The sequence below is a fragment of the Cricetulus griseus genome (assembly GCF_003668045.3).
Source record: "Cricetulus griseus strain 17A/GY chromosome 1 unlocalized genomic scaffold, alternate assembly CriGri-PICRH-1.0 chr1_0, whole genome shotgun sequence".
Classification (NCBI taxonomy): Eukaryota; Metazoa; Chordata; class Mammalia; order Rodentia; family Cricetidae; genus Cricetulus; species Cricetulus griseus.
In genome coordinates this window covers 152,999,410-153,019,949 of record NW_023276806.1, presented here as the reverse complement: position 1 = coordinate 153,019,949, position 20,540 = coordinate 152,999,410, and the positions used below count along the sequence as shown (strand labels likewise).

General features: G+C 42.7%; 1 protein-coding gene across 1 annotated transcript in view; it reads left to right on the top strand.

The window, feature by feature from the left end:
• Stab2 (stabilin 2) overlaps positions 1 to 20,540 on the top strand; it is a 175,987-nt gene that overhangs the window by 7,541 nt on the left and 147,906 nt on the right. Inside the window, exons 3-5 of the mRNA XM_027392551.2 lie at positions 1,747 to 1,862; positions 14,883 to 14,968; positions 15,714 to 15,783. Of these exons, the coding sequence (XP_027248352.1) occupies positions 1,747 to 1,862; positions 14,883 to 14,968; positions 15,714 to 15,783 (272 nt within the window). The remainder of the gene's footprint in view (positions 1 to 1,746; positions 1,863 to 14,882; positions 14,969 to 15,713; positions 15,784 to 20,540) is intronic.

Below are 20,540 nucleotides of genomic sequence, written 5' to 3'. Positions count from 1 at the left end.
GATGTTTTAAGAAATCACTTTATAGAGGTGTGGTTAACATAAAAGGCTGAACGTGTTTAACGCACACACTTCAATGGACTTAGAGACCGGTACACCCGCAACACCATGATGTCAAGCTCCCCGTAAGCACACCAATTACGTCCATCTGTTTCACTGCACCTCCTTTTTCTCCTTGACAAGAACACTAACCCACAATCCCCCATCTTTGCAAACTGTACACATACGTTTCAAGTCGACACCATTGTTAGCTACAGGCATAGACTTTATAATAAACTTCTAGAACTTAGCTGTCTTATAGACCCAGACTTCGCACCCTTTGATGAAGACCTCACTTCCCCTCATTTAACCCCCAACAACGACTTTATGCTCTGCGTCTATCCACTCACCTATCTGAGCTTCCTTGTCTGCAGGATCAGGTAGCATTTGCCTTTTTCACTTAGTGTGCTGCCATCAAGTTAATCCATGTTGCTTAAGAATTGCGTAATCTCAGAGCTGGAGAGATTCCACAGTTAAGGACCTGGGTTCAATCCCTACAACCCTCAGGGTATGTAACACCTGTCCCAAAAGATCTGAAGTCTTCTTCTGCTCTCCATGGCACTGTACACACACAGTGCAAGACAAGCAGGCAAAACACTCACAAAAATAAAAAATAAATAAAATAAAACAATATTTTATAAAGGAAATTGCATTGTCTCCTATTTTAAGGCTAAATAATATTCCATTGCATATGCAATGTTCAATATTCTCTAAGGCATATGCACGTTTTTTCTTTATCAATTCATCTATCAATGAAAGCTTAAAATGTTGTGGCTATTGTAAATAATGCTACAATTAAGATGGAAATATAAGCTATATATATACAACATATATATATGTATGTATATATATGATCTTCATATCAATTCCACTGACTATATTCTTAGGTGTAGAGTTGATGGGTCATATGATATCTATATTTTTAATATTTTGAAAAATTGTTTTACACAGTGTCTGCACTGACTGATATTTCTATAAACACTAGATTATTCTCTTTTCTCCACATCCACCAGGATCTGCAATTGGGGGCCTTAGACAAAACTCACCTAATGGGTGTGAGATCATATTTTGTGCACTTTCAGATAGTGTCTTCTGGGTTATAGACACACTTTCACATATCTGTGGGCTCTGATTTTGTCCCCTGAGAAGTTAAGACCTACATCTCTGCTGTGAGTTCCCACTGTAGAGATGTAGGTATTGTCAACGTTTCAGAGAATGTCAGTGCTGTCCCTGACTTAGCTGTGCACAAGGCAGGTGTCTGCTGTCGGCTAGTCAGCTGTGTTTTAAGAACTGCTCTGGAAGAACTTGACCCCACCCTGGTCTTTTTGTATTCATTTTTATGCTATGTGTAAGGGTGTCTTGCCTGCATGTATGTCTATGCACCATGTGCTTGCAATGCCTGCAAAGGCCAAAGGACAGTGTCAGATCCTCTGGAATTGGAGTTACAGATGGTTGTGAACCACATTGTGGGTTCTGGGAATTTAACCTGGGTCCTCTGGAAGAGCAACAAGTGTTCTTAACTGCTGAGTTAACTTTCCAACACACACACACACACACACACACACACACACACACACACACACACACACACACACTAAATAAATAAATAAATAAATAAATAAATAAATAAATAATCTAAGACAACCCCACCACCCAAAGTTAACTCTACTCTTATGATCATCAGTTCACATCCTCTCTTTATTCTCCAAGGTATTCATTTGAGATCAGAACATACTCTCTGTCTGTCCCTGGATGCCGCCATATATGTAGGAAGGACTACCTACAACCTCAATGTTGTCCAGGCCACTGGGGCCCACACTGCATGGGTAAGTGATACAATCTTTGGATTTTGACACTTGCTTCTCCAATTCACAGAAATATGACAGGAAGGAAGCCCAGTGAAAGAAGAATGTGAGTTTCATTTCCAGAACTTTGCATTTCATCTACACGTAGAGTATCTCTCTTTCCACATCAACTTTTATACAGGAATCTGCTTGCTACAGTTAGTGATCTCTCTCCAAAAGAATTCCTTGGAACCAAGCCTAGTGGCATATTCCTATAGCTCAAGTACTCAGGAGACTGAAGCAGGAGAAGCATGATTCCAAGGCCATTCTGAGCTGCAAAGCAAATTTTAAATCAACCAAGAATATATAGCATGGAGACCATATCTCCAAAGAAAAAAAGGAGAGGATTAAAGAACAAAATTTAAAAACATCTTTTATAAGTCATAAAAAGATACAATTGGAAGAATATACATATGTCATATACATGTGTATCATAGAAATCATATGTTTATGTGTAGATATGACATATATGTATGATATAGTATGTATGTGTTTATATAAAAAGGTAATATACAAAGAAAGAACATTGAGCATTTATAACAGCAAACTTTTCTCTTTTTTTCTTTTTTTTTTTCAATTTTTTTATTTGAATTAGAAACAAGATTGTTTTACATGCCAATCCCAGTTCCCTTCTCCCTCCCGTACTCCCCTACCACCACCACCCCAACTAAAACCCTACCTATTACATATCCTTTCTTCTATTCTTCCCTGACTCAACCTTTCTGCTCCCTCATGACCTCTGTATCCTTCCTTTTCTTCCCTTCTTATTCTCGTATCTCCCTCCCCCCTTCTTCCCGTGCTCTCAATTTGCTCAGGGGATCTTGACCCTTTCCCCTTCTCCAGGGGACCATGTATGTCTCTCTTAGGGTCCTCCTTGTTTATTAGATTCTCTGGCAGTGTGGATTGTAGGCTGGTAATCTTTTACTCTATATCTAAAATCCATATGTAAGTGAGTACATATCATGTTTGTCTTTTTATGATTGGGTTACTTTGCTCAGAATGGTTTCTTCTAGTTCCATCCATTTTCCTGAAAATTTCAAGATTCCATTGTTTTTTTCTGCTGAGTAGTACCCCATTGTGTAAATGTACCACATTTTCTCTATCCATTCTTCAGTTGAGGGGCATCTGGGCTGCTTCCAGTTTCTAGCTATTTCAAATAATGCTGCTATGAACATTGTTGAACAGATGTCCTCATTGTATGAATGTGCTTGTTTTGGGTATATGCCTAAGAGTGGAATAGCTGGATCTTGTGGTAGACTGATTCCCATTTTCTTGAGGAGTTGCCATACTGATTTCCAAAGTGGCTGTACAAGTTGGCACTCCCACCACCAGAGGAACAAGGAGGAGTGTTCCTCTTTCTCCACATCCTCTCCGGTATAAACTGTCATTGAACACCAAATTTTCTTAGGAAGAAACTTCATCATAACTTCTTAAAATCTGTTGTTATTGTCTTCATCCATATCAACACCAACCATGAAACATTCTAAAATTTTATATCTAAGGATTTTATATATCAAAACCTATAATGCTGACCTAGTATGAGAAACTGTGTAAAGGTAACTGTATATGGAGTTACATGAAATCATATGCATTCTGTTAAGAAATTTTGGTTTGTTGGTCAGTCGGTTGGTTGGTTGGTAAGTAGATTGGTTGGTTGGTAAGTTGGTTGGTTGGTTGGTCGGTTGGTTGATTTTGTTCATAGCTTGATACAAGCTAGAGCCATCTGAAAAGAGTAAATCTCAATTGGAAAAAAAATGACTTCAATTGTCTTATTATAGGTAAGTCTATGGGGGAATTTTCTTGATTGATAATTTATGAGAGAGTCTAGCCTACTATGGGCAGCCACCCCTGGACTTTTGATACTGGGTGGTAGAGGAAAGCAGGCTGAGAACAGCATGGCAAGTAAGGCAACAAGCAGCATTCTTTCATGGCCTCTGCTTCAATTCCATCCTCCAGGCTTCTGTTCTGACTTCACTTGGTGATGGGGTGAGGGGCTGTGACATGGAAGTATGAACCAAATAAACCCTTTCTTTTGCCAACTTGCTTTGGGTGATGATGTTTATCACAGCACTAGAAAGCTAACTGGCACAGCATATATACATAAAAATTAACTTCAACCAGGTTTCACTGGAGGAAGTTCTAGTCAATTATAAACCCAGGCTTCTGTGACCAATCATAACATTTATTAGCTGAAACTGATTATAGATGTCAATACCCAAATTCAATTAGATCTTTTCTGTGGTATGCAAACTATATGAGCCTTTCCCTATTTGGATAGTCAAAATTCTGAAATTTTTAATTCATGAATTTGCCACTTGTTCCCTAGCTTCTAAAACAGTTGGGAAATACTCCCCTGGAATCCACAATGAGGTGTGTTCTCCTCTGCTTTGTTTCTGCCTCACAAAATATCTGTGCATGGCCTGTAAGGTTCAGAAAGGCCTTTCCAAAGACAGAGGAGGAGAAAGACAGTGGCTCACACACAGAGACTCTAAGTGTCTGGGTTCATTTTGATCTTGATGCTTTTCTATCTACTTTCTAAATCCTTAAGCTCATTTTATACACAAAACTGTGTCCTCTGCTTGTTTTCCCATAATTAATTAATGAGTGAGCAATGATTCCCACTTATTCCACACTACTGGCATCAGGCATAGGGATGCCCTTGGCTGTTCATCTGATGTAACTTTTAATATCCCATTTTGAGTAGGAAGAATTGGGTATTTTAAGAGCATGCATGCCTTTCCAGTTTCCCTTTGGCGTGCTTAAGTGACATAGCAGGCACCAGAGGCTGTGATATTTCTATCTTGCCCTACGTAAAGCAGAGGAAAGAGGAGGGAGAGGAACCTGTGGCACTTCTGACTCCTCTCTTGGTGTCTTCACCTTTCCTAGCTACTGCCTGGAGTGTGTTTGTTGCCCTGGAAACATAAAGCTTTAGGATTTAGGCATCCTGACCATTCTTTTAATTGCTCTATTCCAGTCTTACTCTGTATTCTGATTTCATTTCTGTTGCTGTTACAAAATACTCTGACAAAAAGCAACTTGGGGTAGAAAGGAGTTAATTTCATCTCATAATTCCAGACTACATCCATCATTATGGGGAAGTCAAGGCAGGAACTTCAAATAGTTAATCAAATACGCAGTCAGGAGCAGAAAGAGAGGTATGTGAATGCTTGCTTGATCCCTTGGGCTCAGTTTGATTTCTTCCCTCTTAGTTCAGGATCCCCTGCCTAGGGAATAGTGTCACCCACAGTGTGCCAGGTCTTCTCATTTTGATTAACTTAAGATGATCCCTCCCACTAGAGACAATTCCAAAGGCTAAGTCAATGTGGACAACCCCCACTGACCCTCTCTTCCCAGGTGATCCTAAGTTATGTCAAGTTGCAATTGTAGCTAACCATCATACCTGCCTGGGCACTGCACACTTCTATAACTCTAGCATATCACACTCAAGTGCTAAAGTCAGTTACCTTTACTATAGTTCCCATGCTTTCAGAGTTCAGGGATGACTTTGATGCCAAACATATCCATGACTGCATCCACTTCTCATAACCTTCCCGATAGACTACAAAGAGTTGCTTTTATCTTTCTACCTCATAAAAAAACTAAAGTGATGCAGTTATTGGCTTGATATAACATAGACAGAACAAGCTTTGGTATGTACTAGAAAAGTCAGTTTGTGCAATGGAAAGAATGGCAGACTACATTCAAGCTATGTGACAGCATATTTAAAATAAATAAAAGCAGTGCCTTTCTCTAGCCTTTTATTAACCGTGGACGTCATCTAAGCCACGAGTTGCAAACAGGACTCAAATCCTTAGCAATTGTCATTATCATGCTATGTCATGTGATAGCGAATATGGCAAGGCTCTCCCCAGGGATCAGTGGTGTTAAAAAGATTTTTTTGAATGCTCAGGCATTTCCTCTGAGAGCAGGCCCAAGGCCAGAGAGGCGAAACATAAAAATGGATGCCTGACATCAATTCTGTTGTTCACCAGTGAGGCCAAAGGGTACTTCCCTTTATCTTCATGTTCCAAACATGCCAAGTGTCACAAAAGGCTTCCTTCCTTCATCTCAGGAAGAAGATAAATCCCTTTCCTTCACTGCCTGCTTTACCTTGCCCACTTTATGGCCATGACAAGCCTGGTCTTGACTATCGATTTACATTTCCGAAAGGACAAGGCCAGCTCAGGACTGCTGACACAGGTCCATCCTTCTATTCTGTGACCTAGCGTTGGAGGCAGATGGGGTGCCAGCTTCCTTTACCGTATGACAGACAACAAACACATCTATCCCAAGCGTCTCTGGCTCACTGTGAGAAGTACTTCTATAATGTCTGATTCTGGAGATCCTGAAAATTCAGAACACACAAAAAGCAAAATGAAAAAAAAAAAACAAATTACCCGTCATCTTCTAAAAATAAGAACAAGGCAAGCAGTCTCACTGAGGGGAAAAATAGCTTCCTCACAAAGGGAAGATATTTTTACTTCAGTTTAATCTGACTCACCCTAATTAAAATCACTGCCACTTTTTCAAACATGGATATAGGGAAATATATTTGTAAAGGCAACTTAATCACATTTGAACAGAATTTTACTCTGTAGCACAGGCTGTCCCAGAGCTCACTAGGTAGCCCAGGCTGGCTTGATGCCCTGGCAATCTTCTTGCCTCAGCCTCCAGATTGGTGAGGTTACAGACATGCAGCACCACATTTGACACTGAGTAGCCAATGTCCTACTTGAGATCAAGCTCCCTGTTTTTCATTTTTACATCCCTTTTGTACAACTCAAGTAACAGACTCGGAACGTGTGCAAAAGAATCACAAAAAAAAAAAATGAAAGCTCAGCTGTGATCCTAGCAATCCATTTCAAAGAGAAATGGATGGCCTTTAAAGATTTAGTTAGTTAGTTGTGTATGTGTGTTTGTCCGTTAGAATTTATGTACACAACACACATGTAGGTGTCCACAGAGGCCAGAAGAGGCTGTTGGATCCCCTCTTGAATCCCAGGTCCACAGAAGCAGTCAGCTCTTTATCCATGAAGCCATCTCTTCAGCCCCCAGAGGAGAAATGGGCTCAGTTTTTCTCTTTCTAGTTCAGTGTTGCTGTATTCGGTGAGACTGTTTTTTGGTGCTGTCATTTACATTCCCCAGATCTCCCTTTCCACTTCATATGCCTTGCCAGGCCCCGCCCACTTTACAAATGCATGATGGACTTATGGATCAAGAGCCATTCTGTTCTGCCAATTTGTATAAGCTTTGATGGAAATTAATGCTGAGTTCACATGAGGAATTTGTCTCCTGTCTGTCTCCCAGGCAGACAGTTCCAACTAGTGATGCCTGGAATAGCAGGATATGTTTTCAGCTAGTGCTGTGTAGTGAGCTGAAGTTGCCTGGGCTAGGCAACCTCTATAAAGACAAGGCTCCAGAGAGGTCCCCGCCTCCTGCTCGGCAGGAAACACATTATCTTATTTCAAGGCAACAGACCAGCTGGTGATTTGCTGACCGCTTATGATACTGGAAGAGAAGCCTTGACACAGAGGCCATCCACCAGTAGTGACCTAAGGGAACCTTGATAATGACCTAAAACTGTCCTGTCAGCTACTTCAGCCTCACAAGGCATCACAAATGTGCCCCTGAAGCAAATCCTATGATTGCTCTTTCAAATAGGGTTGCTGAGAATGCCAACTTTGCTATCTGTGTTCCCACGGGCCCCAGAGGTGACACAGAATGATTTCAGATGCAGGAAATAAACATTCACTTTTGCTCTAATAAGTAGTTTTCATGTGTTATTTAAAAACCACCACATAGACTATAGAATAAGAACTCTATGCCCATACTCTTACTACATTTTTACCAAAGCTCTTTCTAGGACCGGCCAACCCATAAAAAGAAAGTATTTACTGATCACCTACTATATGCTACACATAATCACACATAGGTTAATGCTTGCCTCTAGTCACATATGTCATAGTCTGTAACCTTGTACATCACAGATGAATAAGAGAGACTGACGCAGAAACATGTGTGAGAAATCAGTTGTACAAGGATCCCAGGTGAGGACGTCATGACTTTGAAGAGCCTACCACCTGCCCTGTTCCCTGCCTAATTACTTCCAAAAGGCCCTGCCCCGTGGCACCATCACACTGGAGTCAGGGGTTCGACACAGAAATTTGTGGTGGACAGATTACCTAACAACAAGTTTTCAAACTAGTGAGTCATTAGCTGATATGGAACAAGTAGTTCCAACTGAGAAAAATGTCCCATTGCCACAAAGTGGTTGATGCTAGGACTTTAGGAAAACCCCTATGGACAAATATTTCCACCATTCCTTCATTTTTAGCATAGCTGCGGGCAAGCATCCAGATGGCCAATGGCTGTGGGTATGGAAGGCCACTCATTAAAGAGTGACACTAATTGAGTCTCCTCTATAAGTAAGCCTTTCTGGTCCCTGCTGTCCTGGCTAAATGTTATTTTACTCTCTCCTGAAAACACAAAGACAAACCATTTCCAGCTCAGAAAGCAACACTAGGCACGCAAAAGCATTGAGAGAAGCAATCGGCTGAGTTGGTGATTTATAAAACCCTGCAAACTTGAGGAATCATAAGCAGCCCGGCAGAGAAGCAGTCACAGACTCAAGTCAGAGCCAGAGAGAATCCTCTGTGAAGCTCACGAGTGTGTGACTTCCTTATCTGACCCCTCTGTGCCTCAGTTTCCTTTTAGGTAAAATGACAATAACCACTCCATGGGGTCTGCGGGGGATGTTGCGTATAATGTTTCTGTCATTCTGTTCATGATCTAGAAGGAAAATAAGAATTGTAATAACAATAACAAATTCAAGGGCTGAGAATGTGGATCAGTGTTAGAGTGCTTCCTAGGATACACAAACTTAGATAGATAGATAGATAGATAGATAGATAGATAGATAGATAGATAGATAGACTGATACATAGATAGTGACAGGTAGATGATATATATCGGGGCATCAAATAGAAGCAGATGAATAAAGAAACCTTTTTAAAAGCTACATTTGGTCCCTGGCTGGCACAGCTCTGTTTTGCTAAATGTTTGTTTGTTTAAACACTGAACAAATTCTTCCTGGACACTCAGATACAATGATACCACAGCACTTAACATGTAAAGATACAGAGACCAAAGGTTGAAATGTTTAAATATACACATGTTTGGGCTAGGAATGTAACTTAGGTGGTAGATTGTGTATCCATCGTGAACAGGGCCCTGGGACTGATCCTATGCACTACAACAAATAAATAAACACACACACTTCTGACTCAGAACTCTTTTTTTTAAAATGCTTTCCATCCTTTATTTAACAGGCAGTGCTATATCTTAAATCAGGAATAGCATAAAATGCTGCTCAAGATGTATATAACACAAAAGCTGAAGCAAAGTTTGAGTGGCAGCTAATAACCAGCCGGAATTGTGCCCACCAGATCTGTTCTTTTGTTGATGTAATACCTGGAAGGGAGTATGTATTCCCTTATTGGAAGAAAAAAATCTGCAATATGTCTGTCATGAAAGCTCCTTGAATGATTTTTTTCACCCTATCAAAAATACTCTGCCTGAGTATTCAATATAACCAATGATCCCTGAATACAAAATCGTACCCTTTTATGATTTATATCCTTTTGATTAGTTGTAACATTATGAAATTCTCTTTCCTATTCCAGGCTTTAAAAAAAAAAGTTCCATTCTGAAATTGACTTGTCTGATACACTCCACCCACCCCAGCTGTCTTGTGATTAGTGGTGTCTTAGCACTTTTCTATTACTATAGAAAGACACCATGACCAAGGCAACTTACAAAAGAAAGTGTTTAATCGGGGCTTTCTTACAATTTCAGAGGGTGAGCTCCTGACCATTGTGGCAGGAAGTATGGTGGTAGGCAGGCAGGCAGGCACGGTGCCGGAACAGTGGCTGAGAGCGTACATCTTATTCACAAGTTGGAAGCAGAGAGAGAGAGAGAGAGAGAGAGAGAGAGAGGGAGGGAGGGAGGGAGGAGGGAGGGAAGGAGAGGGAGGGAGGGAGGGGGAGGCATGGGCTTTTGAACCCTCCAGCTCACCCCCAGAGACACACCTCCTCCAACAAGGCCACACCTCCTAATCCTTTTCAAAACATTTCCACCAAATGGGAACAAGTATTCACATACATGAGCTTATGGGGGTGATTCTCGTTCAAACTACCAAAGGTGGTAATGTGTTACATGCTTTTCTCTATTTTGCCTTCAACATATTTAAAGTGACTCTCCCAGCGTGAGAGTACATACTTGTGATCCCAGCATTTGGGAAACAGAGGCAAGAGGATTGCCTGTGAAATTTGAAGTCAGCCAAGTCTACATGGTGGGTTTCAGACCAGCCAGGGCAACACAGTGAGACCCTGCCTCAAAAATAAATACAATAAAGTGAGTCTTTTGTGACAGAATATAGTTCGTTCCTAACGTTTCTCGCATGTGTATGTGGGTGTGGTCTGGGCTGGTGTCTCTATGTACAAGCACATGTGTATGGAGGCCTGAGTCAGGTGTTGGGAATCTTCCTCAGTTGCCCTCCACCCCTGAGGCAGAACCTCTCAGTTGAATCCAGACATCACTGATGCAGCTAATCTAGGCAGCCTGCTTGCCCCAAGATCCCTGTCTCTGTCTGGCACTTGCATGTGTTCAAAGGATCCAAACTTCAGTCCTCACTCTGTGAGGCAAGTACTTTTTCCACTGAGCCACCGCCCAGGTTCAGTTCCTAACTTTTCATCTAGTGGGATAGCCCACACCTTTTAGCTAAGGTATTTAGACATTTATATGTAATACATCAGGCTTACACCCACTACTCTGTGTTCTTTCCACTGTGTGCAACCAGTCTGTTCCTTCTTGTCTTCTTCTTCTTTGCCTCCCTTTTGATTGCCTTCTAGAACCCTGCTTCATCTTCTTTATTGACCTACTTGCTGTACTGTTTGTTCAGGGGAGTTATGCATTTGCTTCTAAGTATATAAAAATACCTTTCATTTTCTGCAGTCTGCCTTCAGGTTGCTACCCCACGCCATGAACAGGTACCCACGGGGTCACACTTCCATCTGAGTCCCAGGCTTGCTGCTCAAGTTCTCTGCACCATACTGCAGTGTACCTTAGCCCAGTACAGCACTAGCAAGTGGGCCTTAACCAGCCATTCTTCAAATGGTTCAGAATACTAGGGAGGTGATTTTACACCAAGGCTCATAACGACAATGTCTGGCATTTTCCATCCCTTTGTGTGGCTCTAGCACTCTATCTGCTATATCACTTTGCTTCTTCCTGGCCAGATAATTACATTTCTCTTTCAGCTTTTGTATATCTGTAAAGTCTTCATCAAGCCTTTGGTATTAACTGATATTGTTGTTTTAGGTGCTATTGGCAATGGTGTTTCTGTTCTAGTGCTTTGAGGATCAATGCTCCACTGTCCTCTAGGTGGAATTAAGTCCAACACAGGAGCGATTGTCATGGAAATGTGATTCTTTTGTCAACACATTGGCTTTGCCTCCTTGTCATCCATTTTCTGGAGTTTTGTGGTTGTGTGAGATTTTCATCACATTGTCTTTGCTCGGGGTTCTTTGCATGCTGGGAACTGGACGTTTAGCATCTCCATCATGTTTGGGAAATGCTGACTTTAAAATTTCAATGTCTCTTCTCCTTTCCCCTGGGCATTGTCCCACTGCTCACTCATGTTCTCTTGGTGTGTCCAGCATTTTCTCTGTGTTTTATTTTGTCTTTACTGCTTGTCTGTAAGTTGAATATTTTGTTGTCAGTGTTTGAGTTGTGTTTTCATCTGTCCACTTGGCTTGGGTTTTATTTATGTCTCTCCCTAACACATTTTTCCTTCTGCCTTCTTGAACATATGGGATAGAATTGTGACTTTCACAGTCTTTGTCTGACATATGTATCCTCTCTGTTGGTCTTAATTAGTTTTTCTCTTTATTATTCATGCCTAGTTTTTATTGACTTCAAATATTTAAATTTTACTTTGGTTTGTTGTTTGATAAACTTGTATCTTTTTCATTTCTTGGATGTGTGTGGGGGCAGTGTATGAGGGTTGTGTTTGTGTGTATGTGTGTGAGTGTGTGCATGTGTGTGTGTGTTTGTGAGTGTGTGTGAGTGCATGTGTGTGTGAATGCATGTGTGCGTGTGTGTGTGTGTGTGTGTGTGTGTGTGTGTGTGTGTGTGTGTGTGTGTGTGTTGAGCCATAGTAAACATGTGGGACTCAGAGAACAACTTGCAGGAATTAGTTTTCTCTCTCTACCACTTAGGTTCCAGGAATCAAACTCAGGCCCTTAGGCGTTGCAGTCAGGAACCTCACCAGGCTCTATACTTGTATTTCTTAAGTTTTCTTTGCAGGCTTTGTCTCTGATGAAGTCTATGCATCCTTAGCCACGACAGGGACATGTGAACTTATCCCAAACCAGGACAGACTGTATGCAAATTACAAAAGGCCTGATGTGTTCACAGGCATGCCGCAAGGGCTTCCCTGATCCCAGCTTAAGAAACCTCTGTCCCTCTCTCCCCTCAGTCACCTTCAGCTGGGTTTTTTGCAGGCAAAGGTTAAAAGCTTTAGCAAGGCCTTCTGTTTAATATTTGTCCATCCCTGTCCATTGAGGCCAATGGAAACTAACCTGTCCTCTCAAAATTAGGCTATTTGGAATAAATTCTGAAAGTACCCAGAAGGGGGCGCTGTGGGCACTGGACCTCTTACAACCAGTCCTCCTCAGTCTCCTCAGCTGCCTGAGACCCAGCCTTCTCCTCCTGACAGACACAGGTCTGCACAACCCTCTTACTCATTTTTTCTTTCCTCATTTTTTTCCCTCAGTGCTGGTAACTGTTATCGTTCCAATCACAAGGAAGGAAAAATATCAGAATATCCACTCAAGAGTTGTAGCAACTTGCTTTACTGTCACCTAATTTTCCAGCCCCCAAAACACTCTGCTAAGGGACTGAACCTCAGAGCCAGACATGAGCTATGCTGAGGGGAGAAAGGGACACAGACAGCAAAGCTCAAGCTGGGATTCAAATTCACAAGATTCCAATTGCCAGACCCAGGCTCTTTCTACCAATCCTGCACATCAACAGTTGCTAAACAGACCAGACAAGTCTTTTTCTTTCTCTCTCTCTCTCTCTCTCTCTCTCTCTCTCTCTCTCTCTCTCTCTCTCTCTCTCTCTCTCTTCCTTCTTTTTTTTAATTTTTCTTCCAATGATAGAGACAACATTAAATGAGTACCTAAATGAGTTCTATTTGAGATGTTTTCGTACCAAGATCTCATTTTCAAAAGTGACTGTCAATACAGCTATGGATTAGATGGCTTCTTCTTCCCTCGTCATGTACACATTTCTGTCACCTGTGTTGTGGTCTTGGCCTGTCTGGTTGCTTGGTCAGGGTCCATCACAGTAACACACTGAACAATAAACCCCTAGAGCATCTTCAGGCCTTTGGGGACTGGCTTTGCTACTATCATGGAAAATGCAGATTCAAAATATTCACACCTTCAATCCCAGCATTCAGGAGACAGAGACAGTCCCTGGGAATCCAAGGCAGTATAAGTGAGGCCCCCCTCACACACACACACACACACACACACACACACACACACACACACACACACACACACCAATACCAAGTCAGGACAGGACACACCCAGACACCAAATTCTCGGCACAAAGATTTATTACCTTGGAGGGGCTAGTGAAATTGGGGGGGGCAGGGTACAAAGGCAACTGCAGCAGCAAACAAGCAAGAAAAGCAAGTTGGGGTGTTTCTGCAGGAGTGGGTTTTTAAGGAGAAAAGGGCGAGTCTGTCTAGGGTGAGTTGGTAAATCCTGATTGGATATATTGGTCAAATAATGAACTTTGATTGCTAGACCTTGGTGTTTTCTCTCAGGAATGAGTCAGTGGTGAAATAATGGGATAGACCTTGGAGCTTGAAATATAATGGTTTTGAGCCGGGCGTTGGTGGCACACGCCTTTAATCCCAGCACCCGGGACACAGAGGCAGGTGGATCTCTGGATTCAAGGCCAGCCTGGTCTACAGATCGAGTTCCAGGACAGCCAGAGCTGTCACACAGAGAAACCCGGTCTCGAACCTCCCTCCCCCCAAAAAGTAATGGTTTTTAGCAAGGGAGAGGAAACGGGTAAGAAAGACAAAGCCTGTCTGCAACGTTTGCCATGTTTGGGCTTTTGCTTGCCATGCTCAGGCTTGCTAAAACCCTTCAGCCAGCCTGGCCTGAACAGTGAGTTCCAGGACAGCCAGAGCTACACAGTGAGACTCTGTCTTGGAAAACACCAACCAAATCTGCAAATATGTCAGCCACTTAGATTTTGAATAGGAGGAGCCAGAGGCAAACTCATCTTTACATTGAACAACCTGCCTCACTTCTGAGGCACCTGCAAATTTCCAACCATCTATGAAAGGGTCAACTTACTGAGAGAGCCACTAGTGTCTTGTGGCAAACAGCCCTTCTCTTTATTTAGAAGTCTCTTTATCTAAGAACTGATTCTGTGGTCTGAATATATGTGTCCTGCCCCTATGTGACCATCTGGTTTTGTTACTGTAACAAAATACCTGAGGCAGCCTAACTAAATAAAAAAAGAGAGGCTTGTTTAGATGACAGACCTGGAGTTCAGGCATGGTGCTGGCAGGCACTGCTGCTCCAAAACCCAAACCCCCACTCCCCTACAGTCTCCCCCCACTTCTACAAGAGCTCTACCAAAATGCTATACCTCCAGCCCTTAGCATTTCAAGACAAGGTCCTGCCATGTGACTCATGATGGTCTTGAATTCATTGTGTAGCCCTGGCTGGCCTCCAGTGTGGGATCAGAACAGCAGGTTTTTCAATTATTTCTGTTTGCTTGTTTGTTTATTGTCCTGGGCAACTAACACACTAAGTTGCACACTAAATGGGTGCTGACTGCATCTTTGCATCGTGCATTTATTTTGCTCAGTCTTCAATGAATGAATAAATCTAGTCTGTTTGTTTGTTCCAGAATGCCCAGCAGGAGCAGCATCACCGTGTAGTGGCAGAGGCATTTGTGATGAAGGCATGGAAGGAACTGGACGCTGCTCCTGTCAGGTAAGTTCAGAGAGCTGCTCCATCCCTGCAATTCTCCTTCCTGCTTCCTACCTGTTAATCTGCCTTAATCACAGCCCCACACTAAGAGAAGTCTCTAAGAGTAGCAGTGTTAATACATTGAGTGTGTCATGTGCAACAAAATGGCCTCTCACCCTTGCATTCACTGGTAAAGCCTGAGGAAAGATCCACAGAACAACCCTCTCTGAAGACATAAAATGAGGTCGTGTGTAAATATACCTTATGAATCCACGTAAGGGTAGAGAGTTGTCACCTCTTGCTTCTGTTAGTAATCACCTTTGCTGCTAGACTACCCTAGGCAAACCATCGGCATGTGACCATTGAAGAACTTCTTATCTAACAAAAGTAATGCTTGTGAATTTCAAACTGTGGAAGAATTAAACACAAATCCTTCTGGAGGGGATTGAGTTCAGCTCCCTCAGAACAGACCTGGAAGTGTTTTCATTGCATACGAGGGTGAAGGGGCTGTGGGCACTGTCTACTTATATGGCTGGGCTGACAGCTTTCTTCTCTAGGGCTTCTAGACCTTCAGCAAAAGAAATTTAAAAAAAAATAGAGATTCTTACATGAAGACTTCAAGTGGCCTGAGGAAAGAAAGCCCAGGGGAAAGACATATCAGAGAAGCAAATGCTGACAGACCATCAGTGGGTTGCCCAGAGGCTTTCCGGATAACATAGGAGTTCCTCAAGATGACCTTGGGTCTGATGTCATCCACTGTGTTTTGCAGGAGGGCTTTAGTGGAACAGCCTGTGAAACCTGTGCTGTTGACAATGTTTTTGGGCCCAATTGTTCATCAGGTAGGTCTGATTTTTGTTCCTTTAAAGAATTGTGAGGGTTTAAAGTCCCAGAAATGGTTGCTTCAGTTTTTAACAGTGGTTTTAGATTTCTGGTCTGCAGAAATGTATGGATTTGTGTTGTTTTAAGATACTAACTGTCTTAGCTTTCCATTGCTGTAACAAAGAATGTGAAACTGGAGATTTAGTGGAGAGAGAAGGTTGGGAGGAAGAATGTGTATATGGACCACATTTTCATTATGCAGTCACATGTTGATGGGCCGTTAGGTTGGTTCTACTTGCAATGAGAGCAGAGCCTCAATAAACATAGATGAGCAAGTATCTCTGTGGTAAGACATGAAGTCCTTTGGGAATGTACACTAGGGTCATATAACTGGGATATATGGAATATCTAGCAAAATTTTTGCAAGAAAATCTATAAACACACACACACACACACACACACACACACACACACACACACACACACACACACACACACACATATATATAATATATATATATATATATATATATATCATCCCCATAAGTTCTTTGGCATGTCCCCATAATGCATTTCACCAGCAACAGAGGGAAGCCTTCCTCATTGTGACCCATGGTGTATTTTCTCTCTAGTAGCTTCTATAGTGTTGACTGCATGAGAAACACAGCTGTTATCAGCTAAATGAACAAACAAGTGTGTGGATGAATGAATGCTGATCCCAGTAACAATATCCTCACCCGGAAGATTGATTTCCAGAGGTAACAGGTGAAAAGTTAGAGCCCAGGCTTAGACCTTGGCAGAGCTCTGGCTGCATGGCTGCCAACTGAAGTAACTGGATAAATGTCTAGACCATGTTTTCCTACCTACAGAAGCAAGTAATCTCACCATCGTTAGGGAGTAGTTCCTGATAACTATTAGCTGTCATTATTAGTATTGTTGCCATTACCTAGTTCCTCCTAATCTTAAGTGTGCCTTCACTCCTGACTCCACAATTATTTGCAAAAGCAAAAGCAAACTGAAAACATGTTTTAATATTCTATGTGTTTTTAACACTTACATTGCTTTAAAGGATAACAACTAAAATATAACCAACTTACTAGAAATGACAGGTCTACATCTCCTTCCCTACCACAATCAACTAGAATTTAAATTATATAAACTAGATAAACACTGTTGTGGGAAAGCAGGAAGAAAGCAGCCAGCATCCCAGGAAAACTGAGTGGTTGCTTGGGGATGAAAAGTTAGAATAAAGATGAGCCATGTAACCCCCACAACACTGGGCATTGATTTCTGATAAACATAAACATGATAGATATTCCAAACATTTCCAAGTAAAGGAGACTATGCCTCATGTCTGTGCCACCGGGAAGCAAAGGCAAAATGGACAAAGATGGTTTGGACTCTAATTGCTTATACTAAATGAAAACTTATTCATGTTATTTATTTTTATTACATTTTAAAAAGTGTGAGAGTGTGTGTTTATGGTGTGTGTGTGTGTGTGTGTGTGTGTGTGTGTGTGTGTATGTATGTGTGTGTATATGTGTATGTATGTGTGTGTAGGTGTGTGTGTGTGTGTGTGTGTGTGTGTGTGTGTGTGTGTGTGTGTGTGTGTGTGTGTGTGTGTGTGTGTGTGTGTGCATGCACGCATGCCACAGTACATGTGTAGAGGTCAGAGGACAAAATGCAGACGTCAGTTCTTTCCTTTTGCCATGTGAGTTCTGAGGGTTGAACTCAGGTCACCAGGCTTAGCATCGAGTACCTTAACCCGCTGAGCCATCTTGCTGGCCCCAAACCCTAAAGTGTTAAGAGAATTAAACCTAAAAAAAGACCCAGAGAAGCTCTCCAAGTTCTAGATTTCAGTAGACCTTCTTAGGATATTTTACACATGTCACTGTCCATCCTAATCTCCACAGGCCACATGTGGCCCCTGGGCTCCTGAAATGGGGCTTCACAACTGAGGAACTGAATTCTAACCCTAAGGACACACTACTGAATTTAAATAGAAATCGCCAAATGTGACCAGTGAGCCTTATATAGGACAGAACATCTTCCAATAAGAGAGCAGCCAGTGAATTCAACCTGGCCTGAGTCTCAAACCAACCTCAACTGCTGTGTGACCTGTGGCAGCCTTCCTCATGCAACAGGATTGCCATTTACCCGCTGGGGGTGACAACACAGCCAGGCTCTTGCTGTGTCCGTGGAAGCATATGGTAAGAGGACAAAGGAAGAGTAAATCATGGCAGCTGATCATTCCCCGCTATCAAGGCCCAAGAATCTTGCAAACTCTTTCAGCCAGGCGCCCACTGGGGGCTGGTGTTGTCTCACCCACTGGGGAGTTGGTCCCAGGAGTTGGCACTCCTGCCTAAAATTGGGACAGCTCTACTAGGTTCATCTATTTTTAATGCTGACTTTTCCTGCTGCCAGGATGCTCCCTTGCCAGGCTGTTCATTGGTGGGAGATGATTCACAGCTACGTCAGCCAGTGGCTTTCCTTTCTGCTGCCAGCACCAGAGCAACTCGGTGCCTTGTTTGTATCAGAAGCCTAATGCAAAACCCACCTTCTCTACGTAAGCCTCTAAATCAATCCTTACTGTGTTCCTGGCAGCGTACAAAGAGCTTTCCCACCCACGATCCCTAGTCGTAGGTACACCACTCAGAGCTAAGGTCATTCACAGGGTAAAGGAAAAGAGAGGTGACAGAAGGCCATGTGACTATTACAGGGGAGAGGATTTAGCCCAGGTGTCTGACTCAAGACCCTGACCCCCGTCACCACACTGTTCTGGCCTTGGGGAGTATGCACCATGCATTAGACTCCAAACAGGCTATGAGCTGTGTCCAGGGGTCTGGGAATGTGACTAATGATGGCATGCTGTGCATAGCCTGTGCAGCATACAGTGGAGGACACAGGAGAGGGAGACTCCCTGGACATGTCACAGGGAGCCACACAGCATCCCTGTCTGAAATGGCCAAGTTTTTGGCTACTTCAAAAGTCATACCACCCAAGTTTCATATGTCTCTAGAGCAGTGTTTCTCATCCTGTGGGTCACAACCACTTTGAGGTCAAATGACCCTTTCACAGGGGTCACCTAAGACTATCAAAAGACCATTATAGGACACAGATATTTAAGTTATGATTCATAACAGTAGCAAAATTACAGTTATGAAGTAACAAAGAAAGTGATTTTTGTGGTTGAGGTCACCACAATGTGTGTTAAAATGGCGCAGCATTAGGAAGGTTGAGAACCGCTACCCTAGACATTTGCTGAGACCAGTTCACAACGCATCAAGGGCTTTAGGAGACCAGCTGGGAATCCTTGGGCTCCTCACTTCTCCTTGCCTAGGACACTTTCTTGGCAGTGGCTGACAGAATGCAGTGCAGTGTCACAGGCTTCAGAGGCTACCAGTTAGGGACAGTGCTGAACAAGGAACACAGGGAGAAGCTAATGGTGGGGCTGCTAGAGCTCACAGACACAGCTGGGAGAGAAATCTTAGAACAAAAACAATGCTTACAGTTAGCATCTGTGACATTCAATCTCCCCACCCCATGTCACCACCATCTTCCACTAGCTATGTGGAAATAGAGAACACTAGTCACCACCTTGTCCCGAAGGTCTGGCTTCTCTTCCACTCTGTGATCTCCTTAAAGTGAGATGCTACTAGTCACCTGTGTTTGCATGCCTTGTGCCCAATGCCACATCAGCTGATAGGCAGAAACTGGGTTGTGATTGTTTAATTGAATTGACTGGAATCTTTTCTATTAAGTTCTGTGTAAGAATCCTTTCTTCTGGGATATCTCTTGACTTCAGTCATCTCTATAATCAACTTGAGTTTTCTCCAGAGTTTGCCTCTTCCAAAACCTATAGCCATCTGTGGGCATCAAAGAGTTTTACTAAAACAGAAACAAAGATTGCCGGGACATAAGGATGACAGTGACAAATGTTTCAGCCCTTTGAGAGAACACTTGCTAGTTAGCTCCCGTTTTTTCCATCATTAAACTGAGAGTAACGATGTCACCTACCCCTCCTGTTACACTAAACCTAAAAAGGCATGCCAAAATGCCTGAGAAGGTACAAGTAACAGTGAAGGTGAGCACAGGTCAGGTCCTGGGTGTGGTGAGGGAGAGACATGCCTCACAGGTAAAATCTTAGGGCTGATGTAACAAAATAGCTCAAAACTGGGCAAGTTGTTCTGAGTCAAGGTGCTGGCAGAGTTTACTCCTAACATTCTTCTCCATTCCTCCTGGAGCCCAAAGGAGCAAAAGTTCTGCTTTGGGAATTCCTAGGATGGCACTACAGAAGAGGACTGTCCTTGAAGGATAAGGAAGATCTCACCTGACACATCAAAGGGGTGTAAAAGAAGCCAACACAGGGTGCCATGGGTGCAGGATACACAGGGGTGCATGGGTGCAGGACACACAGGGTGCATGGGTGCAGGATGAACCTGCTACCTCCCCCTGGTGTGGTCTTGATAGAGCCTGCCCCCACACCACTTCTTCCTAGCCACCTCCAATTGGTGTTTTGGGTGGTAGCATGTGTCACTCTGTGCTGTGATTGGCTGTTGCCCTGTGAGGATGGAGACTTGTGTAACACAGTACTCTAAGCATGGCAGTTCACTGGCTAATCATGAAGAAGGAAGGGAACAAAGTGGATTCATCCTGTACACTTAGAAATCGAATTGTGAAATGCAATGGTGAATGGGCTGACAACAAACTGTAGTCAGTTTAGTACAGTGCCGCTGTAGCAGTCAGATAAAGCTTGGAAAGAACCTGGAGGAGGATA